The 21208-nt window shown below is 43.7% G+C and overlaps 1 protein-coding gene across 1 annotated transcript in view; it reads left to right on the forward strand.

Moving 5' to 3' along the window:
* The first annotated feature begins 16685 nt into the window (after nucleotides 1-16685).
* The window catches only part of MAD2L1 (mitotic arrest deficient 2 like 1), a 39616-nt gene continuing 35093 nt past the window's right edge, over nucleotides 16686-21208 (forward strand). The window contains exon 1 of the mRNA XM_075849723.1: nucleotides 16686-16834. Coding sequence (XP_075705838.1) covers nucleotides 16765-16834 — 70 coding nt within the window. The 5' untranslated portion in view covers nucleotides 16686-16764. The remainder of the gene's footprint in view (nucleotides 16835-21208) is intronic.

Here is a 21208-nt window from a genome sequence, read left to right on the forward strand (position 1 = left end):
GTTTTTCGACTATGTTTTTTATGATGGAATAACGATGTTTGTTTAGTTTCACTAGCTCTATTTAAAGCATCTTTTACCAATTGTACCGGATAACCTCTTGCTTCCAACTTTTGACTCATCTCATCTGCCTGTTCATAAAATGTCAAATCACTACTATTAATTCGTCTTAGACGTAAAAATTGAGCATAAGGTAAAGATTTAGTTATATGTCTAGGGTGATAACTATCATACCGCAACAATGTATTGGTGGCTGTAGGTTTTCGATAACCTTTAGTCTGAATTGCTCCCTCCTCTATTGTTACATATACATCCAAAAACTCAATTTCTTGATTACCAAATTTATGTGTAAAACTCATATTTGATGAATTTGCATTCAGGTATTTTACAAAATCTAGAAACTCCTGCTGGGTACCAGACCACACTACAAAAATGTCGTCTATATAACGTAGGTATAGCTGTAGGTATTTGGCATAGGGATTAGAAAGATTGTATATCATTTGTTCTTCAAAGTCCGCTAAAAATAAATTCGCAAAAGTCGGAGCTACGGGAGTACCCATCGCCGTTCCCGACTTTTGTCGATACCAGATGTCATCAAATTGAAAGGAATTGTGACTCAACACATACTGTAATGCCTCGCATATGAAGTCAATAAACGCATGATCACTTTTAGTATACTGCAATTGACGTCTAACGGCCTGTACACCGGCATCCTGAGGGATACGGGTGTATAGGCTTTCGACGTCAATACTAGCCAATTTGAATCCTTTTTGCCAACCAAAGTCCATAATTATTGACAAGAAATCTTGTGTATCCTGTAAATAGGAAGGAATATTCTTTAATAATGGGCGCATAACCCAGTCCAAATAGCGTGAAAGTGGCTCAGTAACTGATCCAATTCCCGCTATAATGGGGCGGCCCGGGGGGAATTCCATTGATTTATGTACCTTTGGGATGAAATACCAGTATGGTCTGTTGGGAAATGGTATAATTAATTTCTCTCCGAATTTTTCAGAAAAGAAACCACCCTCAACCCCTTTTCTCAATAGTGATCTCAATAACCTTAGGTATAATGAAGTTGGTTCCTGTTTAAGGATTTCATAGACCGAATTGTCATCTAACTGGCGATGGGCCTCCTGAATATAATATTCTTTGGACAGTAACACTATATTCCCTCCTTTATCTGCCGGTTTTAAAATAAAATTATTATTAGAACTTAACCATTTCAATGCCTTTCTTTCCTCTACTGATAGATTGGGAATGGCTGAAGGATAAATGAGGCATTTTACATCACGTAAAACCTCTTTTTGAAATAAATCTAATTGTGAACCGGCAGGTAAAGGAGGGTTAAAGGTGGATGGTCTCCCACCCTGAAACTTCTCAATATTGTACGATTGTGGTTCACAATCCACTTCTTCAATAGGGACATCCATTAAAATATGTAACATTTTTCTATCTTCAGCAGAAAAATTATCATTTAAACTAAAGCCAAGAATACCCACAGTAACTTTCCTTTCTCCAATAGGAGGCACCTTTTCAGAAACATGACCAGAAAAAACCCGATGCAAATTCATCTTACGTATTGATTTATAAAGATCTATTTCAAATTTAGTATAATCAAATTCAGAATTAATACAGTAGTTAAAGCCCTTTGAAAGCAGAGACAGACAATCTGGAGTCAAAATAAGATCGGACAGATTAATCACAGTTGTTACATTGGTAGAAACAGGTACATCTAAATCAGATATAGACACTGCATTATTAGAAGAACAGTCTCTTACTGTCTCCAAGAAACCTGCTTTCGCTTGACTCCTGCATAATTGCCTCTTCTGCCTTTGACGACCCCTTCTGATGCTCCTCCTAAAGGGTTATTATTCCCCTCAATTACAGAACTGGTGGAAATGTCCATCAACGGACCATGCCTGGTCACTTCTTCTCCATAGCTAGAATCTGATCCTGAATCGGTAGTCCAGTAATCAGTTGATTTATGCTGGATCCTTTGACGTCTAAATTTTCGTATCCTCCGATTACCCCAACTGAAGATATGACCGGTATCAAAATCACCTTTATCTCGGATAAATTTATCTTTTTTTCTTTCTTTTATTTCCGACTGGATAGGAATAACCTTCTTATCGACTCTCTTAATAAACATTTGGAATTGTGTTTCGGTTAATCTCGTTTTTAATTCCATTCTGGCTTTACCAAGTTGTTCCTTTATAGATGTATATTCTTTTTCAGTGCGGGTCAGTATTAACTCAGTTAAGTTGAGTGAATGTTGTACATGCAGCTGTTTCCACTGTGCAGCAAATTCCATATCATCATGATATTGCGAAATTTCTTTATATATACGCAAGCCTCTAGGCGATATATTACAGTCCTTGTAAGATTGTAAGGAGTTAACAGTCCAAAACAACTTGACTTCTTTTTCGGACAGAAACATAACCTTATTTTCAAGAGCTTTTGTGCCCATCACCTGCAACTCATCTTGGAGATTGCATTGTGCAAAAAACGCATCCACATCCATACGACCTGCGATCAGCGCTGCTGAATCCAAAGTAGCCAGAGACTCCACATGATCCACTGGATTATTTTCCATGGCTGGTTCTATCGGCGTGCTCTAGCCCAAATACACTGTATACAATCAATGGGAAGAAGGAAAGAGGCTGGCACTACCAAAACCGCACAGTCGGAATAGGAGTTGAAATATGGCTTGCTTACTGTTGGATGATTACAGGTAAATTGCCACGGAGTTGCTCTTCGAAAGAATAGCACAAAAAGCTGAATATATATGTAGAGGAATGATCGAGGCACTCACCGAAGCTGGCAAAAAATTAGTTCTTTATTACAAAAAAGGATCTAGGTCAGGATGTGGAATTGCCTACGGCCGTTTCACGTGCTGGTACACGCTTTCTCAAGGCCCTAGCGTCACTTCCTTCACCTGCCTTTTTATTCACAAATTAGTACACATTGTTACATAACAAAAAATTAAAAAAGACAGGGAAATGCACAGTATACTTTGATGGTTCATACAGCTGGTACATTCTAATCTTAGAATATCAATATTACAATACCAAATTCTCTAAAAACAAATAAGGTTCATGTTAAAAATGAACTCAGATCATTCCGATCATTGAGACTGTGCGGTTTTGGTAGTGCCAGCCTCTTTCCTTCTTCCCATTGATTGTATACAGTGTATTTGGGCTAGAGCACGCCGATAGAACCAGCCATGGAAAATAATCCAGTGGATCATGTGGAGTCTCTGGCTACTTTGGATTCAGCAGGGCTGATCGCAGGTCGTATGGATGTGGATGCGTTTTTTGCACAATGCAATCTCCAAGATGAGTTGCAGGTGATGGGCACAAAAGCTCTTGAAAATAAGGTTATGTTTCTGTCCGAAAAAGAAGTCAAGTTGTTTTGGACTGTTAACTCCTTACAATCTTACAAGGACTGTAATAGATCGCCTAGAGGCTTGCGTATATATAAAGAAATTTCGCAATATCATGATGATATGGAATTTGCTGCACAGTGGAAACAGCTGCATGTACAACATTCACTCAACTTAACTGAGTTAATACTGACCCGCACTGAAAAAGAATATACATCTATAAAGGAACAACTTGGTAAAGCCAGAATGGAATTAAAAACGAGATTAACCGAAACACAATTCCAAATGTTTATTAAGAGAGTCGATAAGAAGGTTATTCCTATCCAGTCGGAAATAAAAGAAAGAAAAAAAGATAAATTTATCCGAGATAAAGGTGATTTTGATACCGGTCATATCTTCAGTTGGGGTAATCGGAGGATACGAAAATTTAGACGTCAAAGGATCCAGCATAAATCAACTGATTACTGGACTACCGATTCAGGATCAGATTCTAGCTATGGAGAAGAAGTGACCAGGCATGGTCCGTTGATGGACATTTCCACCAGTTCTGTAATTGAGGGGAATAATAACCCTTTAGGAGGAGCATCAGAAGGGGTCGTCAAAGGCAGAAGAGGCAATTATGCAGGAGTCAAGCGAAAGCAGGTTTCTTGGAGACAGTAAGAGACTGTTCTTCTAATAATGCAGTGTCTATATCTGATTTAGATGTACCTGTTTCTACCAATGTAACAACTGTGATTAATCTGTCCGATCTTATTTTGACTCCAGATTGTCTGTCTCTGCTTTCAAAGGGCTTTAACTACTGTATTAATTCTGAATTTGATTATACTAAATTTGAAATAGATCTTTATAAATCAATACGTAAGATGAATTTGCATCGGGTTTTTTCTGGTCATGTTTCTGAAAAGGTGCCTCCTATTGGAGAAAGGAAAGTTACTGTGGGTATTCTTGGCTTTAGTTTAAATGATAATTTTTCTGCTGAAGATAGAAAAATGTTACATATTTTAATGGATGTCCCTATTGAAGAAGTGGATTGTGAACCACAATCGTACAATATTGAGAAGTTTCAGGGTGGGAGACCATCCACCTTTAACCCTCCTTTACCTGCCGGTTCACAATTAGATTTATTTCAAAAAGAGGTTTTACGTGATGTAAAATGCCTCATTTATCCTTCAGCCATTCCCAATCTATCAGTAGAGGAAAGAAAGGCATTGAAATGGTTAAGTTCTAATAATAATATTATTTTAAAACCGGCAGATAAAGGAGGGAATATAGTGTTACTGTCCAAAGAATATTATATTCAGGAGGCCCATCGCCAGTTAGATGACAATTCGGTCTATGAAATCCTTAAACAGGAACCAACTTCATTATACCTAAGGTTATTGAGATCACTATTGAGAAAAGGGGTTGAGGGTGGTTTCTTTTCTGAAAAATTCGGAGAGAAATTAATTATACCATTTCCCAACAGACCATACTGGTATTTCATCCCAAAGGTACATAAATCAATGGAATTCCCCCCGGGCCGCCCCATTATAGCGGGAATTGGATCAGTTACTGAGCCACTTTCACGCTATTTGGACTGGGTTATGCGCCCATTATTAAAGAATATTCCTTCCTATTTACAGGATACACAAGATTTCTTGTCAATAATTATGGACTTTGGTTGGCAAAAAGGATTCAAATTGGCTAGTATTGACGTCGAAAGCCTATACACCCGTATCCCTCAGGATGCCGGTGTACAGGCCGTTAGACGTCAATTGCAGTATACTAAAAGTGATCATGCGTTTATTGACTTCATATGCGAGGCATTACAGTATGTGTTGAGTCACAATTCCTTTCAATTTGATGACATCTGGTATCGACAAAAGTCGGGAACGGCGATGGGTACTCCCGTAGCTCCGACTTTTGCGAATTTATTTTTAGCGGACTTTGAAGAACAAATGATATACAATCTTTCTAATCCCTATGCCAAATACCTACAGCTATACCTACGTTATATAGACGACATTTTTGTAGTGTGGTCTGGTACCCAGCAGGAGTTTCTAGATTTTGTAAAATACCTGAATGCAAATTCATCAAATATGAGTTTTACACATAAATTTGGTAATCAAGAAATTGAGTTTTTGGATGTATATGTAACAATAGAGGAGGGAGCAATTCAGACTAAAGGTTATCGAAAACCTACAGCCACCAATACATTGTTGCGGTATGATAGTTATCACCCTAGACATATAACTAAATCTTTACCTTATGCTCAATTTTTACGTCTAAGACGAATTAATAGTAGTGATTTGACATTTTATGAACAGGCAGATGAGATGAGTCAAAAGTTGGAAGCAAGAGGTTATCCGGTACAATTGGTAAAAGATGCTTTAAATAGAGCTAGTGAAACTAAACAAACATCGTTATTCCATCATAAAAAACATAGTCGAAAAACTCCTATCAAAAAAGATCAGAGATTTGTTCTATCCTTCGGTTATAGCCCAATGAGTGATGTTATCCGAACAAGTATTCGAAACAATTGGCACCTAATTGAGAATGATCCATTACTTATGGAAGTCGCAATTAGGAAACCAATCGTATCCTTTCGTAGATGTAAAAATTTAAAAGACATTTTAGTCAGGGGACGTTTTTCCCAAAAAGAGAAGTGCAAAGAGAACTGGTTGACAGCTAATAGTCCAAAGGGTAACCACAGATGTGGTCAATGCAATTACTGCAATTCCATAATACGTACAAGGAACCTGAATTTAGGGGGCATTACGTTTGAAATTAATGGATTAATAACCTGTAGGACCCAATATGTTGTATATGCAGTAATTTGCGATTGTGGTAGATTTTATATAGGAAAAACTATACGACCTATGTATGTAAGATTTCGTGAACATATAAGATCACTAAATACATGTGAGGGATGCCCTAGGCTGATACAACATATGCAGGAGAAACATGAAAACAACGCTCGATGCATGCGATTTGTGGGTATTGTTCACATTCAGCCATTGGTGTTAGGAGGAGACAGACACAAATCTCTGCTGCAGAGAGAGGCAGAGATTATTTCTCTGACAGGTGCACTAGGACCGCTCGGTCTCAATGATCGGAATGATCTGAGTTCGTTTTTAACATGAACCTTATTTGTTTTTAGAGAATTTGGTATTGTAATATTAATATTCTAAGATTAGAATGTACCAGCTGTATGAACCATCAAAGTATACTGTGCATTTCCCTGTCTTTTTTAATTTTTTGTTATGTAACAATGTGTACTAATTTGTGAATAAAAAGGCAGGTGAAGGAAGTGACGCTAGGGCCTTGAGAAAGCGTGTACCAGCACGTGAAACGGCCGTAGGCAATTCCACATCCTGACCTAGATCCTTTTTTGTAATAAAGAACTAATTTTTTGCCAGCTTCGGTGAGTGCCTCGATCATTCCTCTACATATATATTCACATATAATAATCCCACCAGCAAGTCCACAAGGAATACACCGTTCTTCATTGTCTATGGCCAACACCCACGAATTCCTCTCCCGGTGCCCGATACGTCCGAGGTACCAGCGGCTGACTTCCTGCAGATCTGGCAGCAGACTCGATCCTCCATCCTACTGGCAGTCGACCGCATGAAACGGAAGGCTGACACAAGGAGAAGAGAACCTCCTCAATTTCTCCCTGGCACGAAGGTCTGGCTGTCCTCTAGGAATATCCGACTAAGGGTGCCATCATACAAATTTGCTCTCAGGTTCCTCGGACCCTTCGAGATCCTACAGCAGATCAACCCTGTCACCTACAAGCTTCGGCTGCCTCCTACCCTCAAGATCCCCAACTCCTTCCATGTCTCCCTCCTGAAGCCGGTATGTAATGTCGGGGTAGGGAGACAGACAGGTGGCAGACCTACCCTCAAAAGAGACCTGAAAGGGAAGCAAGATTTTATTAGGTTTCATATTTACGGGAAATACCTGTGCGCCCAAGTGACCTCCCCGATGGTCACTTAGGTGCGGAAGTTTTCCGGCTGCTTATTCTTACGCCTAGGACAGTTGTTCACTTGATGCTTGCCATCCCAACAGTAGAAGCAGAGACCATTCTTCCTGCAGAGCTCTCTACGTTGTTGGGGAGACACGGAGGCCCCAAGTTGCATTGGTTCATCCGAGTTTTCCGTGGAAGAACGAAGCAACGGAACCTCGGGAGCCATCATGGGGGAGCCAGAGGAGAAGGCACAAAAACATTCAAGTCGTCGTTCCCTGAGACGTCGGTCAAGACGTACCGCTAAAGCCATAACCTAATCTAGAGAGTCAGAAGAGGGATAGCTAACTAATAGGTCTTTCAGGGCGTTTGACAGACCCAATCTAAACTGACTCCTCAAGGCTGGGTCATTCCACCGAGAAGCTACACACCTCTTCCTAAAGTCAGAACAGTACTCTTCAACGGGTCTCTTACCCTGACGTAAGGTCACCAGCTGACTCTCGGCAAAGGCAGTCTTGTCAGTCTCGTCATAGATGAGCCCGAGAGCAGAAAATAAGGTCAACAGAGGAAAGTTGAGGGGCGTCAGGAGCCAAGGAGAAGGCCCATTCTTGGGGGCCGTCCTGGAGCCGGGACATAATTATACCCACTCGCTGGCTCTCAGAACCTGAGGAGTGAGGCTTTAGACGGAAATAGAGCCTAAAACTCTCCCGAAAGGAGAAAAAAGTCTTCCGGTCCCCTGAGAACCGGTCAGGCAACTTGAGGTGGAGTTCAAGAGGTGAGGTGGAGGGCACTACCTGGTTAGCATCACGCTGGTCGCACCTCTGAGCGAGGGCTTGGACCTGTAGGGAGAGACCCGGCATTTGCTAAACCAGGGTCTCAAAGGGGTCCATAGTGGTGTAGGAACCAGGGTAGAAAAGGTAAATGGGCCTGTGATAATGTAATGTCGGGGTAGGGAGACAGACAGGTGAGCCCTAATCTACCCTGCCTACTTGCACGGCCACGTCCTAGGCGACGGCGTACAACTGGGCGACGGTCCCTACGCTCAATATGTGCACAACAGACAAACAGACAAGGGTACACAGAAGCTAAGGGAAATGGGGCAGTTGCCCACGGCAACACCATGAGCAACAAGAGTAGTGAACGAGCCGAGTCAAACTTGGAGTGTACGAGGTACCAAACGCAGAGCAGGAGAGTAGTCAGTAAAGCCAGGGTCAATAAGAAGCAGAGGTCAATAGTAATCGCAGGAAAAGCAGAGCCAGGAAACAAGATAGAATCACAGGCAAGCAGCAAATGAAGGTATAAATAGACCGAGGGCGGGAGCTAGAACCGTCTGGCTAGGGTGTGATAGGTTCTCCCACTCCTCAGCCTACCAGCCTGAGTGGTAGCAGATCGAGTCACTCTATCAGACCTAAGAGCAGATGTAGACTGATTTTCCACGGGCGTCGACACAGAAGCTGTGTCTGGCAGATCCTTTACACGGTGGTTCTGAACCGCTATACCAAGACCCCTAGCCCTGCGGTTGCCTCCAGCGGTCCTTCAGACACCTTTGAGGTTAAGGAGATCCTGGACACTAAAAAAGTAAGAGGAAGAACCTTTTATTTAGTAGATTGGAAGGGGTTTGGTCCAGAAGAGAGGTCCTGGGAGCCAGAAGAGAATCTCAATGCTCCTACCCTCAATAAGAGGTTTCTCTCTCGTTCTGGTCCCAAGAGGAGGGGCGTAAGAGGGGGGATACTGTAACGTCCATGGTCGCTGACCACAAACTCCTTCCATCCAGTCGACGCCCTTCTCTCCAGAGATGTCTGCACATATGGCCATCCTGTTCCACAGTGACCACCAGGGTGCGCTCACGAGCTTAGTCCAGACTTAAGAAGCCAAAGCGCACGCAGGTTGGAGATTGAGCTGATTGCTCCCAGGGCATCCTGGCCTATAAGAAGGGCTGTGCAATGCCTGAGCGTTGTTTGTCGTATCCAAAATTTGTCTATGCAAATGGTCTCCTAGTGTTTCCCGTACCTGTATCCTGTGCTATCCTGGTCAAGTGCCGTGCTGAGCTGTAGTCGTGCTGTGCTGTATTCCATGCCTGTCCTGCTACTCCATGCCTGACGTCTAGCTGCTGCTTAGTCCCAGCCGAGCCTTCCTTGCTACTGTCCGAGCTGCCACAGGTACACTATATGAACTGTGACCTGCGCCCTGTTGGCCAGCTGCCATACCGTCAAGGTGGTACGGCGCAGTGGGTCCACGAACCCAATGTGACACATCATTTATCATTTATACACATAAGGTAGTACACAAAAAGCTGCATGAGCTGGTCACCAGCCAGTATCTGACAGACATGAAGTGCATTAGGGTGTAAGGATTGTGGGGGATACTGCTGAATGAGGGGGTCAAGTCCTCATGACTAATGTAAAAGGGGGGCCAGGGAAAGCAGTCTGATTAGGGAATGTTATAGGCCTGTCTAAAAAGATGTGTTTTTAGGGCACGTTTAAAACCGTGGATGTTGGAAATTAATCTGATTTTCTGGGGTAACGCATTCCAAAGGACTGGTGCAGCATGAGAAAAATCTTGGAGACGGGAGTGGGAGGCTCGGATTATGGTGGATTTTAATCTAAGGTCATTGCAGAACGTAGAGCGCAGGTAGGGTGGTAGACAGAGATGAGGGAGGGCAACCAGTGCAGTGACTGGCACAGGGTAGAGGCATTGGTATAGCGGTTGGTCAGAAAGATGAGCCCGGCTGCTGCATTAAGAATAGATTGGAAAGGGGAGAGCTTTAAAAATGAAAGACCGATTAGTAATGAGTTACAGTAGTCAAGACGAGAGTGAATCAGAGCGACAATGAGAGTTTTGGCTGTTTCCATAGTAATGCCCCATAAACACGGCCGTGCCTGTAATCACGGCCCGCGACTGCGTGCACTGCCGGCCGCCCGCCCACATTATCGGGCCATGCTCCTATACATAGTATGGGAGCACGGCCTGTATAAAATGCAAAAGAACGGACATGTTCCATAATTTTCGGAACATTTCTACGGCACGGACACCCATCCGTAGCGTTACGGAAAGGTGTCCGCCATCAATAGAACTGAATAGGTCCGTAATTGCGTTATGGTAGTGCCCCACACTGAGATGGAGACATCAGGTTTAGGTGGGTTAGTGTAGCGTCCATGGCCGCGGGCCGTCGGGTTTACTCACCTCCCGACGCCCGCAGCCATGGATCCGTGAGCGCTGATTCCGATCTCCTTCCTAGGGGACGCCAGCGCTCACTTCCGCTCCATTCTGCTGTGTCCCGTAAGGTGGGCGCGCGCACTCGTGCGCGGCCTTAAAGGGCCAGCGCGCGCACAAAGGAAGTCGCCATCATCATCAACGGCCATGATTTCCTGGTCTATAAGAAGGCCCCAGGCCTTCGGATCCTTGCCTGAGCGTTTTTAGTCTATCCCAGTCTGTCTTGCAAATGGTCCCTTAGTGTTTCCCCGTTCCAGTTGTTACCCGTGCCCTGTTAACAGTTTGCCACGTCCAGTGTCGTTTGCCATGTCCAGTGTCTTCTGCCATGTCCAGTGTCTTCTGCCACGTCTAGTGTCTTCTGCCACATCGGATACTGCCCGCCACGTCTGGCGCTACCTGCCTCACCGGCCTCCATCCGTGCTGAAGCCACAGCCACCGTCTGGACTAGTTCAGGTACCCAAGCGTTGCTATCTGCTATTGACTTTCGTGTAGACTGTGACCTGGTCAGCTGCCTCCCCGCTACGGCGGAGCGGCCTAGTGGGTCCACATAACCTGTGACCGTGACAGTTAGAAGATGGTGGGAACACAGGGAGCTCAGTTTTAGAAAGACTCAGTTTCAGATAGAGAGAGAACATGATGTTTAGAGACAGCGGATAGACAATCACTGGTGTTTTGTATAAGGGGGGTGATGTCATGGGAAGAGGCATGTCATGGGAAGAGGCATATAATTGGGTGTCATCAGCCTAGAGATGGTACTGGAAGCCAAATCTGCTGATGGTTTGTCCAATAGGGGCTGTGTAATAAGAAAAGAGTAGCAGACTTAGAACTGATCCCTGAGGAACCCTGATAGCAAGGGGAAGATGAGAAAAGGTAGAACAAGCAAATGACACACTGAACGAGCGGTCAGAGGGATAGGATAAAAACCAAGAGAGAGCAGTGTCCTTAAAGAGGCTCTGTCACCACATTATAAGTGGAATATCTTGTACATAATGTGATCGGCACTGTAATCTAGATTACAGCAGTGTTTTTAATTTAGAAAAACTATCATTTTTGACGGAGTTATGACCTATTTTAGCTTTATGCTAATGACTTTCTTAATGGACAATTGGGCGTGTTTTACTTTTTGACCAAGTGGGCGTTGTGGAGAGAAGTGTATGATGCTAACCAATCAGCGTCATACACTTCTCCCCATTCATTTACAAAGCACATAGTAATCTTACTAGATCACTATGTGCAGCCACATACACCAACATTGACGTTACTGAAGTGTCCTGACAGTGAATAGAGATCACTACCTTAACCTAAAAAAAACTCTATTTGTCTCAGACAAGAAGTAAAGATACAGAGATAGAAAATCTTTTGCAGACCTTTGTATGTCAGTGAGAAGTCCTTTTTCACAGAGGGTCAGCTCTTCAAGTCCCATGTCCAGACCAGAGACTTTTATAAGGATCAATTGAAAAGATCATGCCTAAAGTCAGCTTCAACAAGTACCGATCATAGAAGGAACTCAAGCAGATGTAATGCCCCAAGATGTCAGACTCCTTCAGGCAAGACCTTCAATTTCAAGTAGATGTCATATCAAAGTGATTTATAAACACTTCAGAATTGATAACGTCAGACTGTTGGGTCTTGCGAATCATCAGAAACCTTTATAAAAAATAATTCCTTTGCATGACACAGCCCCTTATTTCTATGCAAACAAATAGACTAATGGCTCTAAGACCTAACTGATTGGTCAGCGTCATACACTTCATCCACTTCTCTCCACAACGCCCACTTGGTCATATAGTAAAACACGCCCAGTTGTCCATTAAGAACATCATTAGCATAAAGCTAAAATAGGTCGTAACTCCGTCAAAAATGATAGTCTTTCTAAATAAAAAACACTGCTGTAATCTACATTACAGCGCCGATCACATCATGTACAATATAGGCCACTTATAATGTGGTGACAGAGCCTCTTTAAAGTGTACCTCCATTTGTGATCTCCCATCTGATATTGGGTGCTGAGAGACGCTGCTGCATGCTGGGCAGTACAAGCTGTCGTGGCAACCATACAACGTCTAGAGACTAGTCTGCAGGACCCTATTAATAAGAATTGGACTCGTGCACCATACTAATTGGACGTCATACAGTTCCCACGACAACTGTACCGCCCAGCTTGCAGGAGCGTCTCTCCATGCCAAATGTCAGGTCAATAGAACACAAGTGGAGGTGCACTTTAAGGCTGGATTCACACGAGCGTTGCGTTTTTGCGCGCGCAAACAACGCGGCGTTTTGCGCGCGCAAAAACCATTTGACAGCTGCGTGTGTCATCCGTGTCTGATGCGCGGCTGCGTGATTTTCGCGCAGCCGGCATCATAGAGATGAGGCTTGTCGACGCCTGTCACTGTCCAAGGTGCTGAAAGAGCTAAATCTTTCAGCACCCTCGACAGTGAATGCCGAACACAACAGCGAAAAACCTGTAAAAAAAAAGATAAAGTTCCTACTTACCGAGAACTTCCCGGCCGTTGCCTTGGTGACGCGCCTCTCTTGACATCGGGCCCCACCTCCCTGGATGACGCGGCAGTCCAAGTGACCGCTGCAGCCTGTGATTGGCTGCAGCCTGTGCTTGGCCTGTGATTGGCTGGAGCTGTCACTTGAACTGAAGTGTCATCCCGGGAGGTCGGACTGCAAGAAGGAGACAGGAGTAATCGGTAAGTTAGAACTTCGTTTTTTTTTACAGGTTCATGTATTTTGGGATCGCAAGTCACTGTCCATGGTGCTGAAACAGTTTAACTCTTTCAGCACCATGCACAGTGAATGTCTCCCGACGTCGCGGACCGGAAATTTTTTTGCCGGGTTCGGCCAAAACGAGTTTGGCCGAAGCCGGTGAAGTTAGCTTCGGTTGTCGGGGTTCGCTAATCGCAAAGACACTCCGTTTGGATGTTCGGAAACAGAAAAGCACGTGGTGCTTTTTTGTTTACATTCATCCTTTTGACAGCTGTTGCGCAAACACGCATGTCGCACGGAAGTGCTTCCGTGCGACATGCGTGGTTTTCACGCACCCATTGACTTCAATGGGTGCGTGATGCGTTGAAAACGCTGAATCAACGGACATGTCGTGAGTTTTTGGCAACGGAGCAACGCTGCGCAAAAAACGCTGCCATGTCTGCACGGCCCCATTGACAAATATAGCTACGGGCAACGCACGTGAAAATCACGCGCGTTGCACGCGCGTATTTTACGTTCGTCTGAATAAAGCCTAAGGCCAACTTCCCACGGGTCGGATATGCTGCGTAAAGAATCACGCAGCGTGTCCGACCTGGAATCCGCAGTACATTCCGTCCTAAAAATGGTACGTTCCCTCGGACGGATTTTAAAAAAAGCTCATACTTACCTAGGCCGTTGTTATGGCGACGAGTCCCTCCTGTGCAGTCCGGTCCAGCCTACCTGGATGACGCTGCAGCCTGTAATTGGCACCAGCGGTCACATGGGATGCAACATCAACCCAGGAGGCCGGACTGGACGAACACAGACTTCTGGGTAAGTATGTTTTTTTCTCTTTTTCCGTAGTTGTGATTTTTGCAGCGTAGTTCTGTTGCGGGATTTGCATCCCCATTACATTCAATGGGGAAAACCGGCAACAGAAAAGCAACTAAAACGCAGCATAAATTAACATGCTGTGGATTTAAATTCCACACCGCAGGTCAATTTATTAACGTTTACGCTGCGGTTTTTTTCCCCGCAGCGTGGCCATGAGACTTTCTAAATCTCCTCCACATTGCTTCTACTGTAAATGCTGCGGAATTTCCGCACAGAATCGCGTTGCGGAAATTCTGCAGCGTTTACACTACGTGGGAAACTAGCCTAATGGGTCATGTGAATAGGGTCTATCATAAGCAAGCAACAGCGTTAATCCTACTCGTGATAATATTCCATATTAATTTTAGGCCTCATGCACACGACCGTAAAAACTCCCGTTATTACGGGTCGTAATTACGACCCGTAATAACGGGCTCATAGACTTCTATTGGCCACGGGTACCTTCCCGTTTTCTTACGGGAAGGTGCCCGTGCCGTTGAAAAAGATAGAACATGTCCTATTTCAGGCCGTAATAACGGCACGGACAGCCCATAGAAGTCTATGGAGCTCCCGTAATGACGGGTGGCTATATGTGTGCACCCGTCATTACGGCAGCGTTGCTAGGCGACATCAGTAAATAGTCACTGTCCAGGGTGCTGAAAGAGTTAAGTGATCGGCAGTAACTCTTTCAGCACCCTGGACAGTGAATACCGATCAGAATATAGAGCAACCTGTAAAAAAAATAAAAAATAAAAAGACGTTCATACTTACCGAGAACTTCCTGCTTCCTCCAGTCCGGTCTCCCGGCCGTTGCCTTGGTGACGCGTCCCTCTCGACATCCGGCCCGACATTCCTGGATGACGTTTCAGCCCATGTGATCGCTGCAGCCAATCACAGGTCAATCACAGGCTGCAGCGGTCACATGGACTGCCGCGTCATCCAGGGATGTCGGGCTGGATGTGACGAGAGGGACGCGTCACCAAGGCAACGGCCGGGTAAGTATGAATTTCTTTTAACTTTTATTACAGAAAGGGCTGCCCCTTCTCTCTATCCTGCACTGATAGAGAGAAGGGGCTGCCGATTAGTGCAGCGCTATTTTGCAGCCAAATACGTGCCCGTAAATACGGGTGGAATACGGGTGACACCGGACCCATATTTACGGGCACGGGTCTGTAAATACTGGTGCAAAACGGGTCGAATACGTGTGACACCGGACCCGTATTTACGCCAGTATTTACGGGTGGGAAAAGATACGGTCGTGTGCATGAGGCCTTAGGCAGTAAGCTAAGGCCTCATGCACACGACCGTATTTTTTCCCACCCGTAAATACTGGCGTAAATACGGGTCCGGTGTCACACGTATTCCACCCGTTTTGCACCAGTATTTACGAACCCGTGCTCGTAAATATGGGTCCGGTGTCACACGTATTCCACCCGTATTTACGAGCACGTTTTTGGCGGCAAAATAGCACTGCACTAATCGGCAGCCCCTTCTCTCTATCAGTGCAGGATAGAGAGAAGGGACAGCCTTTTCTGTAATAAAAGTTAAAGAAATTCATACTTACCCGGCCGTTGTCTTGGTGACGCGTCCCTCTCTTCACATCCAGCCCGACATCCCTGGATGACGCGGCAGTCCATGTGACCGCTGCAGCCTGTGATTGACCTGTGATTGGCTGCAGCCATCACATGGCCTGAAACGTCATCCAGGACGTCGGGCCGGATGTCGAGAGGGACGCGTCACCAAGGCAACGGGCGGGAGACCGGACTGGAGGAAGCAGGAAGTTGCCGGTAAGTATGAACGTCTTTTATTTTTATTTTTTACAGGTTTATACTGATTGGTAGTCACTGTCCAGGGTGCTGAAAGAGTTACTGCCGATCAGTTAACTCTTTCAGCTCCCTGGACAGTGACTATTTACTGACGTCGCTTAGCAACGCTGCCGTAATGACGGGTGCACACATGTAGCCACCCGTCATTACGAGAGCTCCATAGACTTCTATGGACTGTCCGTGCCGTTATTACGGCCAGAAATAGGACATGTTCTATCTTTTTTAACGGAACGGGCACCTTCCCGTGAGAAAACGGGAAGGCACCCGTCGCCAATAGAAGTCTATGAGCCCGTTATTACGGGTCGTGATTACGACCCGTAATAACAGGAGTTTTTACGGTCGTGTGCATGAGGTCTAAGAGGCATCTCCGGTGCACACTTTGCTGTTTTGCCACTAGATGTCAGCACATGCAGTGAAAACGGATTTTGTTGACATGAAAAAAATAAAATACTGGGAAAAAAAAGTATACAAAATAAATTTTTCACTAAAGAAATTATGCATGTATCCCATTCGTGTATAATATAGAACGTGGAATATAGATGGCGTTTCCTAGAAGTGGAAATTTCTGTTGAAAACAGTGAAATGCGCCTGTACTTCAAATGTATTTACAGCAGACTCAATTATGACTAATAAAACCAGCGGGGAACCGACATTTTCCCTTACTAAACATGTCCACCGAAGTGCAAGCCCCACCTATGACGTCATTCCCACTGAGTGCGGCGAGCCAATGGAAGGGCACCCTTGTCGTACGCCACGTGCTTACGCCTCCTGTTGAAGTGAAGGCGCGATTTCTTGAATCTAGGCAGCATCGCTTTACGGGAGAATCGGAAATGGCGGTTCAGTTGACCCGAGAAGGCATCACGCTGAAGGGCAGCGCCAAAATCGTGTCGGAGTTTTTCTGTGAGCACGCTGCTTGTTTTAATTCACTTATCAGTAATGTGCGAGATACGAATGTCGTTAATGTTGCAAAGCACTAGAAGCGTCACTGACCACCAATCAGATGACTATGTGAGCGTAGTGGGCGTGGTCCAAATATCTGGCTATATTGATGTATGGAATATGTGGTTTGTTACCTTCTCGTATAAAACGCACTTGTCTAATTCTGGTTTGTTTTCACACAATGTGTCTTGGTTTTTTTGCGGTTGCGACCGTCTGCGGTTACTTCGCAGGTAAATGAATGGTTGCTTTTTCTTGTATTGGACACAACCACCTATTGATACCTTACTGCCTCTGCTAGTTTTCACCTCCCTGACAGCCTCTTTTTTCAAATCTGACATGTCACTATATGTGGTAATAACTGGAATACTCTTATTCAATCAATTGAGAGTTTCGTCGCCGTTGCGCAAAGTATTGCAGCACTGTAGTGTGAATGGGACCATGCGGCAATACCTTGCACAGCGCTATGAAAACAAATTGTGTACGCACAACAGTGTAATCTATGTAAACAATGAAGAATCTACGGCACCCTGGCCTCTTTAACCCCTTCCCTCTTTGGCCATTTTTGACCTTCCTGACAGCCTCATTTTTCAAATCGGACATGTTTCACTTTATGTGGTAATAACGTCGGAATGCTTTTACCTATCCAAGCGATTCTGAGATTGTTTTCTCATGACACATTGGACTTTATGGTACTGGCAAAATTTGCTCTATACGTTCAGTATTTAATTGTGAAAAACACCAAAATTTAGCGAAAAATTGCAAAAATTTGCATTTTTATCAATTTAAATGTATCTGCTTGTAAGACAGATGGTAATACCATACAAAATAGTCGCTAACTAACATCCCCCATATGTCTACATTATATTTGCATCATTTTTTGAACATCCTTTTATTTTTCTATGACATCACAAGGCTTAGAACTTTAGCAGCAATTTCTCACATTTTCAAGAAAGTTTCAATAGGCTATTTTTACAGGGGCCAATTCAATTGTGAAGTGGCTTTGAGGTCCTTATATATTAGAAACCCCCAAAAAGTCACCCCATTTTAAAAACGTCACCCCTCAAAGTATTCAAAACAGCATTTAGAAAGTTTCTTAACCCTTTAGACGTTTCACTGGAATTAAACCAAAGTGGAGGTGAAATTTACAAATTTCATATATTTTTGCAGAAATTTTTAATACAATTTTTTTTTTATAACACAGAAGGTTTTACCAGAGAAATGCAACTCAATATTTATTGCCCAGATTCTGCAGTTTTTTAAAATATCCCACATGTGGCTGTAGCGTGCTACTGGACTGAAGCACCGACAAAAGGTCAAGTTTGAAGGGCTCTTGCGGTGCCAAAACAGTGGAAATCCCCCCAAAAGTGACCCCATTTGGGAAACTAGACACCTCAAGGAAATTATCTAGGGGTGTAGTGAGCATTTTGACCGCACAGGTTTTTTACAGAAATTATTGGAAGTAGGCAGTGAAAATTAAAATCTACATTATTTTTTTTTTTTCAAAGAAAATGTAGGCTTAGCTAATTTTTTCTCATTTCCACAAGGACTGAAGGAGAAAAAGCACCGCAACATTTGTAAAGCAATTTCTCCCGAGTAAAACAATACCCCACATGTGGTAATAAACAGCTGTTTGAACACACGGCAGGGCTTAGAAGGGAAAGAGCGCCATTTGGCTTTTTGAGATCACATTTAGCAGGAATGGTTTGCGGAGGCCAGGTCACATTTGCAAAGCCCCTGAGGAGACAAAACAATGAAAACGCCCAAAAAGGGACTCCATTTAGGAAACTACACCTCTTGAGGAATTCATCTAGGGGTGTAGTGAGCATTTTGACCCCACAGATGTTTCATAGAATTGGGCAGTGAAAATAAAAACAATTCTTTTTCTTCAATAAGACGTAGATTTAGCGCAACATTTTTAATTTTCTCAACAAATAAAGGAAAAAAAGAACCCAACATTTGTAAAGCAATTTCTCCCGAGTACAGCAATACCCCATATATGGTCATAAACTGCTGTTTGGGCACACGGCAGGGCTCAGAAGGGAAGGAGCGCCATTTGGAGTGCAGATGTTGCTGGGCGCCTGTGGGCCCAAAACAGTGGAAACCACCCAGAAGTGACCCAATTTTGGAAACTACACCCCTCAATGCATTTACCTAGGGGTGTAGTAAGCATTTTAACCCTGCAGATGTTTTGTAGAAATTAGTGTGCACTCGATGTTGCAGAGTGAAAATGGGATTTTTTCCCATAGATCTGCCAATATGTGGTGCCCAGCTTGTGCCACCATAACAAGACAGCTTTCGCATTATTATGCGGTGTTTCCCGGTTTTAGAAACACCCTACATGGGACACTCAACTTTTGCCTGGATATTCGACCAGGCTCAGGAGTGAAAGCGTACCATGTTAAATTGAGGTCTAATCTGGCGATTTACAAAGTATTGGTATATGAACTGCAGAGGCTCAGATGTGAAATAATAAAAAGAAACCCTTGAGAAGTGACCCCATTTGGAAACTACACCCCTCAAGGCATTTATTAAGGGGTGTAGTGAGCATTTTCACCCTACAGGTCTTTTCCACAAATGATTGCTCTGTGGATGGTCAAATTAAAAATTTATATTTTTGCCTAGATATGCCATTTCAGTGGCAAATAAGTCATGCCCAGCTTATGCCACTGGGGACACACCCCAAAAATTGTTAAAAGGGTTCTCCCGGGTATGACTATGCCATATATGTGGAAGGAAACTGCTGTTTGGGGACGCTGTAGGGTTCAGATGGGAGGGAACGCTATTTGGCTTTTGGAGAGCGGATTTTGCTTGGTAGTAGTTTTGTTTGAGTATTGCTGGTGTTTCCATTTATAATGTGGGGGTACATGTAAGCTGGGCAGAATACATCAGGGGCATAGTCAGGTGGCATAATAATGGGGTAAAATAACAATAAAATGATCCATAGATGTGTGTTACGCTGTGAAGCAATCCTTTCTGCACAGGCCGGTGTCTCACTGATAAATGGTGTCCTTTCTTATCCCCCTTTTTGTCCACACTCCGCACCTTTGCAGTTTGGGGAATTTTGCTGGGAAGTGTTGTCCTGTTATATTACGAGCACCGTCGCTTCCAGCGGATATGTTTGGGCCCTCCCCTTCCTGGTTCCCTAATTTTAGGTCCTTGATAAATCGCCTCTTGAAACAGAAGAAATGTTCCCCTCGGGCCGGCACAACTGCATATTTTTTATTTCCTGACTTATTGGAGCCATAACTAATTTTATTTTTTCATAGAGGTATGAGGGCTGTTTTTTTGCGGGACGAGCTGTAGTTATTATTGGTACCATTTTGGGGTACATGCGACTTGTTGTTCACCTTTTATCCTATTTTTTTTTGTGAGGCCAGGTAAACAAAAAAACGCAATTCTGCCATAGTTTTTTTTTAGTTTTTTTTTTTTTTTTTATACAGCGTTCACCATGCGTTACAAACTACATGTTCACGTTATTCTGCGGGTCAGTAAGATTCCAGCGATACCTAATTTATAGAACTTTTTTATGTTTTACAACTTTTTGCACAATAAAATTACTTTTGTAAAGAGAATGTATTTTTTTCTGTCGCCAAGTTGTGAGAACCATAACTTTTAAAAAATTTTTGTCGGCGGAGCTGTATGAGGGCTTGTTTTTTGCGAGACGAGCTATAGTTTTTATTGGTACCATTTTTGGATACGTGTGACTTTTTGATCACTTTTTATTCCAATATTTTTAGGACAAAATTATCAAAAAACAAACTGGTATCGTTTTTTACGTTTTTTTTTACGCTGTTCACCGCGTGCCATAAATAATATAATATTTTGATACCTCAGGTCGTTACGGTCGCGGCGATACCAAATACGTATGGTTTATTTATTTCAATAATAAAGGGCTTGATAAGGGAAAAAGGGCGATTGTGTTTAATTTTATTACTTGAAAGTTTTTTTTTATTGTTTTCAAACTTTTTTTTTTTTTTTTTTTTTTTCCACTTTTTTTCAAGTCCCACTAGGGGACTTGAAGGTCCAACTGTCAGATTATTTTTTTTTTTCTAATACATTGCCCTACCTACGTAGTGCAATGTATTAGATCTGTCAGTTATTCACTGACAGCAAGCCGATTAGGCTTCGCCTCCCGGCGGGGCCTAATCGGCTTCCATAATGGCAGAGCAGGAGGCCATTGTGTCTCCTGTTGCCATAGCAGCAGTCGCCAGTCCTGATTGCCTGTCGCTTTCGATTGCTGCATCGAAGGGGTTAATGGCAGGGATCGGAGCTAGCTCCGATTCCTGCCATTACAGGTGGATGTCAGCTGTAACATACAGCTGACTTCCACCACTG

The sequence above is a fragment of the Rhinoderma darwinii genome, chromosome 1 (genome assembly GCF_050947455.1).
Source record: "Rhinoderma darwinii isolate aRhiDar2 chromosome 1, aRhiDar2.hap1, whole genome shotgun sequence".
Classification (NCBI taxonomy): Eukaryota; Metazoa; Chordata; class Amphibia; order Anura; family Rhinodermatidae; genus Rhinoderma; species Rhinoderma darwinii.